Source organism: Planococcus citri, chromosome 1 (assembly GCF_950023065.1).
Source record: "Planococcus citri chromosome 1, ihPlaCitr1.1, whole genome shotgun sequence".
Classification (NCBI taxonomy): Eukaryota; Metazoa; Arthropoda; class Insecta; order Hemiptera; family Pseudococcidae; genus Planococcus; species Planococcus citri.
The window spans coordinates 49,142,674-49,159,912 of NC_088677.1; the positions used below are offsets into that span (position 1 = coordinate 49,142,674).

The following is a 17,239-nucleotide window of genomic DNA, read 5'->3' on the forward strand; positions in this document are numbered from 1 at the left end:
ATAATTGCATTTTTAAAATGCGAAGGCTCAAATTCCATTTTTGACGACGAGAGTGCTGCGCAGCATGTTAAAACTTGACAAAATTTTGACCAGTAAATTTTTTTAAAATTTGCCAAGTGAAGTGGCTACAAATAGGTTTTGAGGGGGGAAATATCAAATTAAGAAAATGACCAAATGAATAGACAGTACATATATGTCTATAAAAGTAAATACATTTTTTTTTATACATCTACCTACCTATTCAATTCAGCAATAGACAATTTTTCGAACTTTAATAAGCTATGATATTCATTCACGAGACATCTACTCCTATGTACAAAAAAATAGAATAGTTTCAAATCTGCGCTGCGCTTCAAAGCTAAACGCTCTCAGATTCATCTCGTTTTCAAATTACATCACATGAATTACAAATGTAACTTTTTTCTACCCAAGTTAAAGCGACTTGCTGCATGACTGACGACACTTGTTAAACGCTTTTTTCTCGCTATTGGTAGACATTATACGCGAATATGAGGTAAAATGAAGAAGCATGTTGGGTATATTTTATCGTCAAGATTATACGGCCGATTACCCAGCATCAAGTTATACATTGGAAACAAGTACACGTTTCACGCTGATTCTGCAGACGAGATACCAAATAATCAAGCTTTATAAACTTTTATCTGCTACGTGCATTAATAAAAGTCAAAACGTGTATGTTTAACCATTGATGGAAAATTTATTAACATTTCACGCTTTTTTTTAGAAAAAAAAATCACCGCTACAGCGTATAGTGTAATTTTACACAAGTGCCTATTTTTCAATATAAATTATTGTACTCATATTTTCATAGTTTATCTGTCATCTTGGCAAATACATAGTCGTAGGACTCTGGTCATCTAGTTATTATAAGCAGTGGAATAGTGATCGGAATGAGGATCGGATACCACGAGAGTAAAACCATACCTAATCTGTCTGACCAATTTAGGTGATCCTTGGTTAACTATCTGAAACCGAAATCAAGCAATCTCCTTGGAACCAGTCAAATGCATCCTAATAATTTACGAATTTATGCCATCTGCTTGATTTACGATGACACTTGTTTACTTTCGTTTCTGATCACATGAAAATTGGCGATCATGTTAAATTTAACAGACTAAGCACCTATTTATAAAGTTCCTACTAACTCATCCATACAAAAGATGAACACCACAATCGAAACATATTTATTACTTTGGCGTCAATAATTTGTCAACAAATTAACAAACCGTTCAATCTTATTTTCATTTCAACCCATAATTCAACTTAATATATCTATTTGAAATGAGAAAGTCAGGCGCGCGTTTTCGTGTTACGAATTTATTTCTTTTTTCAAAACTCTCTTCATACACACGAAAATACACCTTCTCGTGACCGGTTTCATTACTAAACTGCGTGAATGTAAATTATTGTGGGGGTACTGTCTATGCCTTCTTCTTCTGCAGAGTACCTAGCATATTAACCTATAATAACTCAATCTCCTCGTCTTTAAAACTGGATCACATTTAATTACATATTCCGATCAGCTGAATACACTTATAAATATTGTCGAATGTATTATTTGATGCGATTATTGGTAGAGGTACTGGTATGCCTTACTGTACCTACTATACCCACCTCCTCTATTTGCAAATACATGCTACTTGGTTTTATAATAAAACCGTCGCACAAAAACGTGTACAGTTGTTCGACCTACCATAATGAAGAAATAAGAGAAAGTATTGACATGTTAAGAATACACTAATATACTCTAACGCATCGTAATTAGCAGATAGGTACAGCAAACATGCAGTTTACTAGTAAAAGTTTTACCAACGTACTCGTACACACATGATTCCAGGCATATGAGTAAAATAAAAATCCCAAGCGAGTTGATTTCGTATAATATGGATAGGCTACCTAACGTATTCTTGCAATTTAGATCTTATCAACTTGGTCAGTGTCTAATTGAGAATAATTATGAAATCTGAAACAAGATAGGAGTATACTGTACCTACTCGTACTTAATTTACACGTAATAAGAATGGATGGAACCCTAGAATTATACCTGTATCACTCGACGTTCGAGCTAGCTAATCGTAGAATCTAAAAAGAAAAATCACATTTTAATGCACAATCATATTACAAAGGGAAAAGGAAATAAATGCTGGAGACAATGAACACGTTCAAGTGACTTAAGAGGCCGCCGCCGCCGCCGCCGCAAATAAGTTGATATATTACATACATTTTAACAAGGTTGCTTTTATATACAATTATTATATAATTGTATTAATTGTAAATAAGCATTATTTTTTGTTTAGTTTGCTTTTCATTTTTAAATGTTTTTTTTTCTTCTCATTTTTTTCCATACACATTTAGGTACCTATAGGTAGGTACAAGTTGGAATTCATTATACAAATTTACAATTACGATGGGAGTTGAGTAATTGAATACACCAAGTTGCCAGATAAAAGTACGTAGGTATAATAAATTATGGTTGATATTGTTCCATTAGTAATACGTTAAATAATTTAGTCTAACAAGAATTTATACCTACCTAAGTTATTTAATGAATGGAGATAGGTACGTGCGTACGTACGTACGTAGCTACGTACAGTACAGTCGTGCAAGCACAAAAATGTACGTACCTACTTAATGATTTTAACGATTCTTACTGAAGAGCAGAGAAAACAACCAAACCAAAAACAGAACTCAAGCAAGCAGAGAAAAATATTTACAAATTGAAAGAGAAAGTCGAATTGGGTGTTTTAAGCAACTGCCTATTTACAGACAGAAAGAGGTTTTCGAAATCGCAGCATATTTTGACTGAAAAATTGATGGAAAATTCAAAGGAATGTGTGAAGAGAGTAGAGCAAATGCTTACCATGGATCCAAAACTATAGTTAACCACCATTTGTGATTTTGGGTAGTTATAATTGATGTGACAATTCTGATAAGTACCTACTTTATTTTGAAGACCTGGTGAAGCTATTGATATTGTTGTACCCTATGTAGTTGTAATACGAATCGAGTGTCCCAAGACCGAAAATTAAATGTTATTTATTACGCACTCTCGTATGCACTAACAGAGAGGGGGGTTGATCTATCAGTATTTTTTCATTTTGTAAAAATAATGCAATGAACTCACATATATCTGATATACCTAGTATTCAATTGGTGACACGACAGGGCATTAATTTCACAATAATTCAGGCGGTGCTTCGAAATTTTTTGATCTCAAACCATTGCGGTTAAACAGCAACAAAATTGTGCATTAAACTTGATGCATTTACCTATGTGAATCCAACCATATCTAAAAGTTTGGCGTGCGTAGGTGGAACGGAGGTCGAAGAGTTCCAGAATATTGAACCAAAAGTTTAGAGGGGGAAAATGGTAAAAAGAAGCTGTTGATTTCTTGCGAAAAGCACTTCAGCATACGCGCAGCTAAGTATAACGCCGAGAATCAATAAGATTTAAAAAAATAGAATCAGTTAATTCCCATGTCAGTGAAAAATCAAAAACTTATTGTTTACTTGTCGAAGCGTTACTCAAAAATCGCTCACATTTTAGGTCCGAAATTTAAAGAAGTGCGTAGGGTATTTTGGGGATACCTTTACCTATACACTACTTGTAAGGCCGTTTCAAAATATTCCCGAGGCCGATTCCTTATTCTTATCCACTTACCGGAACAACCAAATTTTTATACTTGTTTGTAATTGGTCTATTAAGAGCTTCTAAATTCTATATTTTGGTTTTAGCATGCCCCCCCACCACTGTTTAGGTATAACATCTGCTGAAAAATCTAAAAAATAAGCTCGACAAACACAATAACGTGCTTCTTTCAGTAGGTTAGGTTACATTTTCATCCAATCTTCGTTCGATTCAATTGACGTAGTGGTTCTTGATCGATATTCATCAACTACATAGGTACTTGCCTACTGAAAACTGAAGTCCTCCTCTCCAATAGAAAAAGTAAATAAAAAACTTGAACCATGGTTTGTAGTCATTTCGTTTAACGAGTTCTTTTCATTTTTTTTCAACATTTTCCGTGCATACCAATCTCTAACTACTTACCTACTTACACGTCAACCTCGTTGTCTCAATGCACTATATTTACTTACTTAAATCAACTTCTAGGAAAATTGTTCCAAAAAAAACCGTTTCAAATGTTCGTAGAAATGGCGCTAAAGATGTGTCTTGAGCAAAATGTCATGGACAACGGAAAACACCGACGCATCCAATCTAACTATAATATTTTACGCGAGGTCAGCTTGACCTCATAAGCAAGTAAACAGAAGTGTTGTACTTCGTGTATTTTGAAGGAATACTTCGAATCAATTATTTTTACTCGTACCTAATAAAATTGAAGATGTTCTTCGGAGTCAGACTACCTATAAGGTAAGTATTATTTATATATTGTCGATCGTGATATCAAATAGGTATAGACTAGATCTAATATGAATCATTTTTTAAATCGTAGATCAGTCTCAGAAATTAGGATCAACGTTCCTGTATTGCAAACCACAAGGATCTACCTACTTAATTTGCTTCGAACTCATATGCAGCAAGAACCTGCAAACCTGCATACAGAACCATCGAAACCATCGAAGCAATCCAGCTGATTATAAGGTCGCGGTTAATTGGAGCTCGGCATAAAGGCGTTTATGCGTGCATAATCGTCATTTACGTGCAATGTGTAGCAGCGTACGAACAAAGTATATTTGAATTTTAATTGTAATTGCATAATAACAGGTGTGTATTTAAAAAGCATGAGTAGGTATAAGGACTATACTCGATCACTGTTCAGAGTACGAGTACATACACATTGTGCGAGGTGATTAATTATCAATCATTTAGGTATTTCCTCAATTAATAAGTTAAAAGTCCAAGTGCAAAACCAGTTTATCTTGAAATCGACCCGTTTTATGCATGCTTATTGTGTGTATTAAATGAATATCGTTCGCTATATGGGATCGATTGCATATGCACGCACGCAATTAAATCGAGTAAATTAAATCAACGATGCCGAATATATTCTCTGGTCTGGTCGGATGTGCGAGATCGAGTGTTAAGAATACAAAATTCACGTACGCGATTTTTTCCGGTGAAATATGCCCTGCTGCTTGCAAGGATCAAGATGGATAGGATACACGGCGCGGCGTTGGTGTCGAAATACCATATCCGTCCATTCTTGTCCATCAAATAACTATTACGTCATGATATATTTAGAAAGAATGTTACACATCTTGAGTGCATAAAAGGCTTAAATTTCGATGGTGAGTTACTATAGCCTATCGATGATATTTCAGTAGGTAGCTAGGTAGGTACTAGGTAAGTTTATGGGACAGTTGGCGGTCTGATTAAACATACAGGTTTTTTCTTCTTTTGTAAATTTGCAATGTCAACGTTTAAGTATACCTAGTACCTATATAGATTGAGACTTATATGTACCCAGGTATGATTTACCTCGCATAGTTTTTCTCTCGTTCTCTCTCTCTCTCAATGAAATACTCCGATTCGAAATAATTGGCATCGTAACCTTCAAAAATGATCTTTTCACAGTTGGCTGAACTTGCCTAATATATATGAATGCAATTTCCCTTTCCGTCGATTCGGTTTTTCATAATGTCCATATTGTTAAGTACAAGTTTCACCATTAGGTCGCGCGAATCCAGCAGCCAGAATCTGGCACCCATAACGAACCATGGACGCCCATAGGTTTATGTAGTATGTATATGAGCATTTCCCTTCAGTTTATTCAACGAGAATTGCCGAAGCAATTGGATACTTTCTTATAGATGAAATTTGATCCGCGATGGAGCATTTGTTTGCCATGTAGAAGAGATATAGATACGCGTCAGTGTTTAATGAACGCTTCTCCGATAATTTCATGGTGATGATCGTCGGCGAAAGAGCAGAATTTCATTAACATAAATTCCTATTCCGAAATGCTCAGATCAGCACTTGGTGTTTAGTATTTACGCCTGTTTTACTTTTTGTTTGACTAGAGCTATTTTCATTTTCAAAATATTAAACCTGTAATTTTGTAATCTTCACGCCGAATGGTTGGCGCGATTTTAATTTGTATCGCGATTAGTATGTATGTGAAATTTTCACATTCATACGTTGTGGTTTTGTTGTTGGAGGTGATTTTTTTAAAAAAAATGAAAATTGTATTATTGCATATGTATGATAGGATGCGTCTGCTACCTACCTACTTGGAAATGACGTAGCTGCATTTTTTGTAGCTATTCTTGAACGAGCGATGTACGAATGTAATATGTACCTAGTAGCTGTATCACTCGTAAGTAGGTATATGTATTTTGGCAGGAAACAATTATTCGAAGTTTGGTTTTTTAGAGTCCGGAATTCCTTTAGTTTATCAAACGCCGCAAACCCAGTTGACCAAAAAACCACATTATGATCGAGTTTTATCAGTTTGGGTTAGCGTACATGGAGCTGCGTTGCTTGCGTAAGATAAGTCAATATACTAGTAACTGCGAATGGCAGAGAGGTCGATCGTATTTATTGAACGATTGTTTGTCGTGTTCAAACTATTTTTCATTTGCAACGGAGTCATCATATTTGATATTGGCTGATTTCGAAAAATGCTACATAGTATAGTTTCTGAATCCTCCTGAAAAAAATTAATCGATATCTATTCAGGGGACTAGGAAGTGGAAAGAGAAGACGCAATGGAGTCTTCTCTTCAGGTGTATGAATTTTTGGGACGTATAACTTTCAAATACTAGGTTAAGCCAGAGTAATTCATATGGGAGACTTTTTTTTAAAAAAATTGAGCTTCCGCGCTAATTCTAGCTGAAAACTAACAGTTTTGAAGAACCTACTAAGAAAAAACCTCCATTTGGTGGCACTGCAATACTTTTGGCTCAGAACTATTCCCCCTCCCATTCTCCTTCGGAGTTCTGACATGCAAACACAAATAAGTACATTAGTACAATAGTAAGTACATGATTGTATACTTGATAACAATCAGAGCTGAAAAATACTTATTCTAAAATTAAGTACCTTTTTAGGGGATAAGCGTTATTCAGATTTTACTTTTGAAAATGACGGATATATTTGCGGGTTAAGTAAGCTGTACTTATTTTGGAGTTTTGGTTTTTTGTACTCCTATATTCTATAAAGTAGTTGGATTTTATAAAGAAATATCTAATTGACTATATTCTTCTCGTTTTTTCACAATGTCCAAAAAAGGGGCACAGGGACCAGGGAGCTTTCCTCCCAAAGTTGAAAGATAATGTAACTGAAAATGTTCAATTTCTACGATCTATGCGTATGCAGATAATTTCTTTTTCAAGAAAAAAACTTCTTTCGATTTTCCAAACAACGTGGGTATTTTTTTTTTTTTTATAAATAATAAAACAAGAGTCAGTGAACATTTTTTTAAATTGTTAATTTCTGCATCGGATTCTTCCAAATAACCTCCTTTCTTGAAAAAAATCCCTCTATGCCCCAACACTCCAGGTCCTGGATAAGTTGAACTTTACATTATTTCTCTCATTCATGCATATACGTAGGTAGGTAGCTAGGTATATTATCTTCCCAATGTATTTATCAAACTGATTCCACATGCACAAACTATGGAAATCCTCTATTCTCATGATCTGGGTACCTAACCTTGTTATCGATCTAGAATACATTTAAAACGCCTAGATATTACACAACCGTTAAATACGTACATTTCCTCAACATTATACAAATCTCGGAACGTCATGTCTCCTGAAGCCTCCCAATAGAAAATCTTTTCCACACGATGAACTTAATCTATTCTCGGAGGCTTAAGCGCCTTCGCTTCAAATAGAACTCTATCTGCCAATCAATTCTTCTCACTATTGCTTTTGTATTGATCTGAAAAACAAACTCCTGCGGCTTTAATAAACTGGCATACAAGAATACTCGCGGTGCTCTTCAATATGTATCTAATCACATTTACTTCTTCGGATAAGAAATAGATGATGTACGTTCTCTCACAGTCTCACGCGATTAGTTAACACCTTCAAGGTCCCTTCTCCGTTACAGTTCATCATTTTCCGAACCAAGTGCAAATATTCAAACAAAAGAACCTCAAGATAATATTTCCGACACGAAATCAATAAACTTGATACGGTTTAGGTTTATAGTTTAATAATCATGCAGATCTCATGCATTGCGTAAATCTGCATGCGTCGCCATCGTTTGTTCAAATAGATAATTCACGACACGACTAAAACAATATAATACGTAGATGTATTTTCAAAAAATCGCGCAAAATAATTTCGTACCTACATAGTCATGAGTGCAATAATCACGATAATTTTAAATTACTGGCGGCTCGGCTCAAATCGCTGAGAGAGCGGTGCGTTACAGATCAATCGTAAGAGCTGGAATATAACGAACCGCAATGTTTAACTTGTAACTTGTGTGCCAATTCTTATAGCTCCTTCTCTGGTATATACCATTCTTCAATTCAATGAAAAAAAATTTAAATTATACATTACAAAAATTAACTACGAGATCAGCTGGGTAACGCAACAGGTCAATAATTCGCCTCAAAAGAGCTAGGCTGCAGATTTTTGTCAAATTCCGTCGACCGTCTACACATAAATTAGAGAGAAATTTACTCGTTTAATAAACTGGAAACGGAAAACTCTACAGTGCGGTTTCACATTACACAATGTTTAAGTAAAAAAAACACAACCAATTGACGAATGTAGCGAAACTAAACATATTAGATATTTATTTAGCGCGTATAAGAAGGGCAAAAATTTTACCAAAAAATTCCTTTTTTTTCTCAATGGTCAATCGTATTAGGTAGGTATAATTTGTTTCAACCTCGATCATAACCCGAAGTGGATTTAATTACGTGACAAAATACGCACCTTGACGACCTGTTTGTTGCAAAAAAGGTAGGAAAAAAATGGCAAAATCATCGTATAAATTTGACTTGCAGTACAAATACACGAGTCTATTTCGAAATATCATCGGTAATTATTTTTTTTTACCACGCTATTGTTTAGAGAACCGCGATGAGGATGTCACAGGGTATTTTTTGTTTCCAAAGAATACCTAGGTACATACCTACTTTATGGGTAGCTAGATGTAGATATAAACAGAATGCACACGAGTATTATAATTCGATTTGTGGAGAAAAATGGTAAGAATGATTCGGAAGTATAGAAAGACGAATACAATGGTACCAGAACCGATCACCGGAACCGGGTAATTATTGGAAATTTTTCAAAACAAACCGACCATAACGAGTGGTCATTTTCTACGTCCTTTAAAATATGTCACACATTAGACATTTACAAATCCGTTCGGAATCAAAACAAGGTCGCATCCGTCGAAAGTTGATTAACCATCCGTACGCCGCAATGTTCTTTGTAGACCGAAACTAATTTTGAATTAAAATTGGTAATTATTCAAATAAAATCAGTCGCCAAGTATGCGCCAACCTGAATACTTGAGATTAATTAGATAAGCCATTTGGATAAATCTATTTCTGGCTTTCCACACACCTACTACGAGTACATACGATAGGATATACCTAGACTTACATGCGCCACATTTCACGTAGGTATTGCGAGAGAAAAGTGTTAATTTTCACGCGTGTTTTCAAATCAGGAATTAACTGAAACATTTTTATGTTTGTTTTTTTTTTCTTTCTCTGTTTCATTTTCTAACGTATTAGTAAAATGAAATGTAATACCTACTAAAGTAAACAACAGAACAATTTGATAAAGTATCGGTTAATCATCCGTGTTTTGTTTTCAGCCACGTAAGACTATAGACTACGTAGGTTGCTAGGTATACCTATTTACGAAATTTGCGGAATTCTTCACATACGTATCTCGATGTTCAGCTGGTTGCATTCCTAAATTACTTACCTATACCTACCTACACTACGTTCGATCTAGATGTAACTTTCGATCATAAAAAATCCAGTTTATTGAAAATTGCATAATTTGTCTAAAAGTAACGCGTAATTTGGTCAAAAACACGGTAAACATTCGTGTGGCACGCGTAAAGCATGTGTGAGAAACCAGTTTGTTGTATATCTTCGTCGAATGTCAACATTTTATGTGTATCTGCAGGTATTTTGTAGTAGGTATACGCCGAGGAATAAATGTTGTCTAATTTATTCGTATCATTGTGATGTGAATCAGCGATGCGGTTTTCCAAACCCGACCAATTTGAACAAATTTCGCATAATTACAACGTTCCCCAGATGTTTCTCTATTATATTTCCTGTGTTTCTTTATATCGTTCGGTAGCCTTGGAAATCTTTCTTTTTTCCCGCGTGTAAAAAAATATTCCATAAGATGACCTTGAAAATTTTCTTGTGAATTTTCATTCATAATGCAGGAAAATTACAAGCTTCTTCTTTGTAATTATTTTTATGCAAATTTCTTTTTTGCGAAAAGTACCTAAATATCACCCTTATTCCCCTCAACCTTCTTTACCAAGCCGTAATTAAATCCTACCTGATGGGTACCTAGACCTACCTAGTACCTACACCTACCTATATGTACTACCTACTACAACTGTGATCCGCAGCATGACTGGTGAATTGCGAATGGCAAAAACGTGAATATCGCGTCATTGGTATCTTTGACAGGATAACAAAAATTTCAAGGAATTAAAATTTAACTGGAAATTTGAATATTATCGTGTTTTTTTTTGTGAAAATGTACAGCTCACTTCTTTAAATTTTACGATTTTTTTCATAACTGAAAAGACTTGAGACAGGATTTTTCTTAGAATAATGAAGCTTTTACATCTGAAGAGTGATATTCCAAAACTCGCTTTGTCCATTTTTATCAAAGTTGGGTTTTCAGTGGTACCTGGTAGATGAAGTATTAACTCACATTCCTACATCATCAACCTACCAAAATGAGGTATTAAACTCACCTAAATAGCCAATTCACTAAAAATTTAAAAAAAAATAATGTTTCAAAACGCGCTTTGTCCATTTTTATTGAAATTTTTTTCAGCAGTATTTAGTGGATGAAATGTATACCTACACTCCTACATCATAAATCCACCCAAATAAAGTGCTAAACTCGCCTAAAAAGCCAATTTACCCGTTTAAAGAGAAACTGTTTTTCCTCTCTCCTGAAAAGTTGTGAAAATGGACAAAGCGAGTTTTGGAATATCACTCTTCATCTGTAGCAGGCATTTAACCGTCCTTAAAACCTAACTGTTTATTACCTAGGGATAATTTTGCTGTCCCTCGAGGAGAATAATATTGTCTGAGGCTCAGATTTTTCGAAAAACTACCTCTGTAAAATGCCAAAAAACAAGATTAGGCAACATGCAACTTCAAAAACCTGTAAGTATATGTATTTCGATCATTCTAACTAAGTATGACTAATACCATTGCGTTTTGTCGTCCACTTTTGATATGAGTAATAAAAGGTATTTTTTGTTCTCTAATTTTTCAAAAAATACGTTCCTATACCAACTTTTTTTTCTTTTGTAGTCTTGTATTCAATGTGGCGATCTTAAAACTTGATGGTAGTAATGAATATGACCAAATACGTAAGAAATTTTTGGAAAGTCTTTTAGCACAATTGTATTTAATTGTATCTAATTATCGAAATTTTCATGTTTTTTCCCCTTTTTTTGAACCTCACGTACATTTTTTTCTCGTGTCAAAATCAGATCTCAAAATATTTTGGTACCTAATTTAGAATACGAATATGAGGTAGTAGAAGGTTCCTGAGTTATATAGCATCTGTCCTAGATACTCGTATGTATTTTTAAAAATTTTATTTTATTTTAGATTTACAGGTTTTTTCAAAAAGTTTGGGCTCCTAAAAAATTATAATCTCGTATGATTTTTATACCTACTGATATCAGAATTGGACCTTGAAACGTGATTTTTATGTTATGTGGCACTTCGATCTTTTCATCTTGGGTTACTTTTGTAAAATTCAATAACTTCTAAAACTTCCAATTTTTTGATGGAAAAGCCGAATTTCTTGCATGCTCCAATTAAGAAATTGAGTGGAAATGATGAGTGGATGACCGAAAGATACTCTTGTAAGATATAAAGTCACAAAATTTGAAGCAATTTATCTTATCGGGGGTGTAGTGAAGGTGTATTCATGAGGAGCAATTCTTGGTTGAAGATTATGAGGAGGGCGGAGTGATTTTCTTTCGTCGATAGATACTTGGAGAAAATAACACTCATTTCATTGACAAAATCTTCACGGTTTTGATAGGTACAAATTATGAGCTTTAAATAAAAATTCCCCTCAGTGGAAATCCTTCCCCCTCCTAGTAAGAACGAGAAACCTACTCATTTTTAAATTTTCCTATTTTTTTGAAAACCATTGTCGGGTTAAAAAAAATACTTATTTGAGTTTTTAAAAAGTTTCATTGAACATTTTCAACACAAAGCTTTATGTGTAGAAAAAAAATCACTAACATAGGTGGGAAGCTTGATGTCCTTTAATTTAATCAACTTTTTGTAGAGCCGATGATATTTCTCAAAAATCAATTATTTTTAGTAAAAATCATTGAATGACAAAAAATTGATTTGTGAGAAACTATAATAGCCCTATAAAAACACACACACACAAAATTTTAAAAAATGAATTACCTACAGCAAAATCTATCGAAAAATTTTTCACCACAAAAATTGATTTTTGAGAGAAGTCAAAAGTATTTTCCACAAAAAAATGAAGAGAAATTAAACTGTGGAATATGTCGTGGTGGTTGTGACCATTGGGAAGAGGGCTCCTCGCACACTCAGGAAAAGGGATCAATGCATCAAATTATTCTACAACCTTGAAGATAATTCAACATCGCTTGGATTCGTAGCCGCATTCTAATTTGAATTTTATCAGGTTCAAATTGAAAATTATTTACCCAAAACAATTATCAAGTTATTCAAATAGAAAGAAGGGTCCGTAAGTTGAAAAATATTCAAAAGTAGCCCAGTGGGTACGGGCTAACATATTACCAACTTACATAAAAAGTTCCGAGCTCTTACAACACGGTTGAGTTCAGCTCAGCTCATGATTCAGCAATTAATATTACCATCACTGGCAGGTATCATGCAGGTTTTAAATGAAGAAATTCGTGGATCATTAATTTGATAAACACGTGAGTACAAATTTGATGATAAGGTTTTTAGAAAAAAATGGATACGATTTCGATAAAAAAGGAAATACCGAGGTCGTATACATTGCACGCATTTTTCATCGCCTTGAACTATAAAAACCGCCCATATTGGTCGTATTTCCAATAAACCTCTCGCATAACCTCGTCGTGAACTGTCACCCATAGGTTTTTACGATTGTTATCGCAAAAATGCGAAAAAAATCTCAACTGTCTAATGAAAATACATATGCAGAAAGGCCTAATCATGTCAACATTATGTAATACTTACGCTTACATGTCACAGCGGTAGCTATCATTTTGGTCAAGTATACTCGTCCCATAATAATAAACAAGTAGACAATGCATCATAAGTTTTAAATTTCTGTATAGGTAAGTATCTATAATCATAAAATACGAGTGTATTTTTCCTAGGAGCACACTACCAAGTCTATAGCAGCAGTCATAATTCCTCAGCTTGATAAATACAATTTTAATTCAGACGATAAAGTGACTCGGGATATGCATAGGTAAGTACCAACGCTTTGAAGAAAATATCAAAAACTCGTGATGGCTTGAAATTTTCTCATTGACGTTGGTATACCTTTGAATGGCGACTGTTTACATTGACTTTAGAATCTATCACGTTTTTATACATTTACCTACTAATGATATCCAGAAAGACCATTAATCATAGGTATATTAATGGTGTGGCGACTGTACAGCTAAAAGAATACTATTTGAGGTTATACGTGATGAATAGGTGTAGAAATCTCTATTTATTCGTCGAATACTATAATATTCCTAGATCCTGGATCGTTTCTTTAATCATTACTTACTATTGTAAATGAACAAAAGTATTTAAAAATGTAAATGACCGTATAACACCACACGACGAATTATAGTACATACCTACATGTAAGATGAGTTGCGTGTGTTACATTAGCAATTTTTTTAAACGAAAAGTACGAGTGGGTTTTGAGAAGAATATCCAGGTACTTATTTCATCGAAAAAAAAACAAAAAATTGCACTGACTTCTTTACAGTGAATTTCAATCTTTAAAATGCCCCTTTTTAAAGCAAAGTTGGCAGATACCTTTTTCTCTCTAAAGAAGCAGTGAAATTTCACTGCTTCAAATTTAGAGAGATATGTACCTATTCAGGTAAATTGTTCAGTAATGTATTTTTCAAATTTACCAGACATTTTGAAACAATCACGAGAGTAGGTAACCTGGTTGTAATTAGGTGGCTAGCTATGTATACTTATACCTAAACCTACCTCGCGTAGCTGCCATTGCTGCTGATCAAAAATTTTAAAAAAATAAAAAAAAAACGTTTACACTGTAGACGAAAATTTAAAAGGTTAGCTACTAACGTAAGTAGTGCTCCAGGTTACAGGAAAAATTCAAAAAAAAATTATTGATGTATCAAGTTTGAGGATAATAACTTCTCATATGTACTTGGATTTCAGTTCCCCAGCAAAAAGTTGTCATAATTTTTGTTTACTTTTCGAGGAACCTATGTAAATCTTAGAGCATAATAGCTATAACGTTAGTATAGCTATTTATGCTCTAAGATGTAAATAATATTCATTTTTCGGTGGATAAAAGAGCATTCCCTTCTTTTGGCCCTTTATTTTAAAAAGAGAAAGAGAGGGTAGCACCTTCAGCTTAAGTTTTTTTTTAGTGGTACCCTTAGGTACCATGGTTATATCCAAATCTCGAATTTTGTCACTCACTCTTCAGACACCTTGAAACATTTGAAATTTCAAAAAACAAAAAAAAACAAAAAATACAAACTTACCATTTTTTATAAGATCCGCTGCTGTGAACGTGAATAGTAGCCATAAAAATATAGCCGAACGGCTCATAACAAGCATTTTACCGCACTTACGATTACATTTTAAGTAACTTTTGAAACAACTTGGAAATAAAAAAAAATCGAAAAATTTATACATTTACCCCATAATTAACGAAACAAAATTAAAAAGCACATTTCAAACGATTAACGTGAACTATTCATTTTTACACTCATCACGACTAAACAAAAACATCGTTATTAGATATCACAGTTTTAAAGTTTAAAACGTTTAAAATTAAGATATATTTGATAAAACAATTGCGAACATATCACTAATGTTGAAAATGTAAACATTACACCGCGCAGTGATAGTGAAACCAGTTGCAAACGTGCTCTTATCCGCACGCAGACACGATAACTGAATACTGGATTGCTGGCGTGCATCCGTTACCATTTCCTACTAAAGTTCTTCAGGTCCCGGATTGTTCTGAGTCTCCGGTCTCGTATGGTTGTACAAAATAAAATGAAAGATGCGCTGGACGCTGGAACTGTTCGGTCATAATTTTTGATTTTAAAGAAATGATACGGCGATTCGTCGAATAGGTACATATAATTTTTATAAAATTTAAATTCAGTCAAGTAGAGCAGGGTTGTACATGCTTAAAACATGTTTAAAACACGTTTAAAACAAATGAAAAAAAGCAGAACGATGTTTTAAACAAAAAAAGCTCTATAAAAACGTTTAAAACTGTGGTTTTTTTTATTTAAGGAGGGGCTATACTGAACTTAACCGTAAACTTATTCCCTTAACTTAAGAATAAGACTGGTTTATACTGAACTTAATGTACGTTAACATAAAAGTTGCCTTTGTTTAATTTCTAGGGTCAAGTTTAAGGTTACTGTTAAATTCAGTATAGCCCCTCCTTTAAACGTGTTTTTTTTTCAACTCCAATTTCCTAAAAAAAACACATTTTTTCAAGTTTCTTTTTGAAAAAAAGTGAGATTGAACAAACTGTATTTTTAGAGACAAATTTTGTGTTTTGATTCCAATTTTTCAATATTTCTTGAGCTTTATAGCTATTTTATGACGTCACATCTTAAAAATTGATGTCTGGTGAACCCAAAACAAATGAATTTGTGTTTAAAACACATTTTAAACACATAATTTTAAACAAGAAAAAAAACTGTTTTAAAACAAAAAAAAATGTTTTAAACAAAAAAAAAACGTTTTTGTATAACCCTGAAGTAGAGATGTTGAAGTAGAGAAACCATCACTGAAATCGGTCAACCAGATTACGTAGTTTCTGTTTCTGTCATGCCCATGCCCAATGCCCATACTGGATACATGTCTCTGACAAAGCTCTCACTTAAAAATATATTGTTTATTTATTTCAATTAAAAACATTTTTAATTGAAAGGGATAGGTTGGAAAAGAGCTGGTATCCTTAGTGGGCTGATGAAATTCATGAATGTTGGCAATTTTATGCAAACACTGCTTGATGACGTATGGTCGAATTACTTAGACCCAATCTTTAATACACAAAAAACAACTTTTCATTTGATTTTTTGTGAGCTGTATACGTAATAGTTTTAATGGGAAATATCTATAGTAAAAGTTCAGGAACCATCGTGAAATTTCTTTTAATTTCATTTCATTTTTTTCCACATGTTCCTAAGCAAGTTTTCAAGAATAATGACCTTTTTTAAGTTGTCGGTTTCTACTTTACCTTTTCTCGGAACTTTTCTTTAGCATTTTGTTTTTGTATCGTAAGTTTGGTAAGTACTTCAATTTTGGAAGGTAAGGCAATAAGTAATTAGTAACTTATCATGATGACATTCAATTCATTCGTTCATATTCCTACCCACCATCTAGCTACACGATCGCATCATTCGGACACATTCCAATATTCATTGTCATTTCCCAAAATTCGGACAATTTAATTTTGTGACGTAACTCCTTAGATTTACGAGATAGGCAACCATTCATGATCACATGTTTGGTTGGTCCCCTTGAGTTCTGCAAACAAGCACAATTTAATTTTTTTAGAGGATTCTCTGCAAATTTCGACAAAATCAACTTTTTTATTATGGGATTTAGATTTTTTGAACAAATGAATTCAAATAGGTAAGCTTACCCCGTTTTAAAACTCAATGTTCAATGATTCAACTAGAAACGTAATTGAAATTTTTGTTTATTTCGAATCTTCAAAATGTATTGTATCGAGACTTCGAGACATTTCGAACTCAATTTATGGAGAAAATAAAATGGCTCGATAATCAATAAATCTTCAGTTTTTCATTTTTTACACAGCACCATTGATTCATAATTCAT

At 33.7% G+C, this 17,239-nt stretch overlaps 1 protein-coding gene across 1 annotated transcript in view; it reads right to left on the bottom strand.

The window, feature by feature from the left end:
* Positions 1 to 15,341, bottom strand: part of LOC135832463 (bromodomain-containing protein DDB_G0270170-like) — a 71,027-nt gene extending 55,686 nt beyond the window's left edge. The window contains exon 1 of the mRNA XM_065345721.1: positions 14,911 to 15,341. Coding sequence (XP_065201793.1) covers positions 14,911 to 15,064 — 154 coding nt within the window. The 5' untranslated portion in view covers positions 15,065 to 15,341. The remainder of the gene's footprint in view (positions 1 to 14,910) is intronic.
* Positions 15,342 to 17,239: the final 1,898 nt, after the last annotated feature.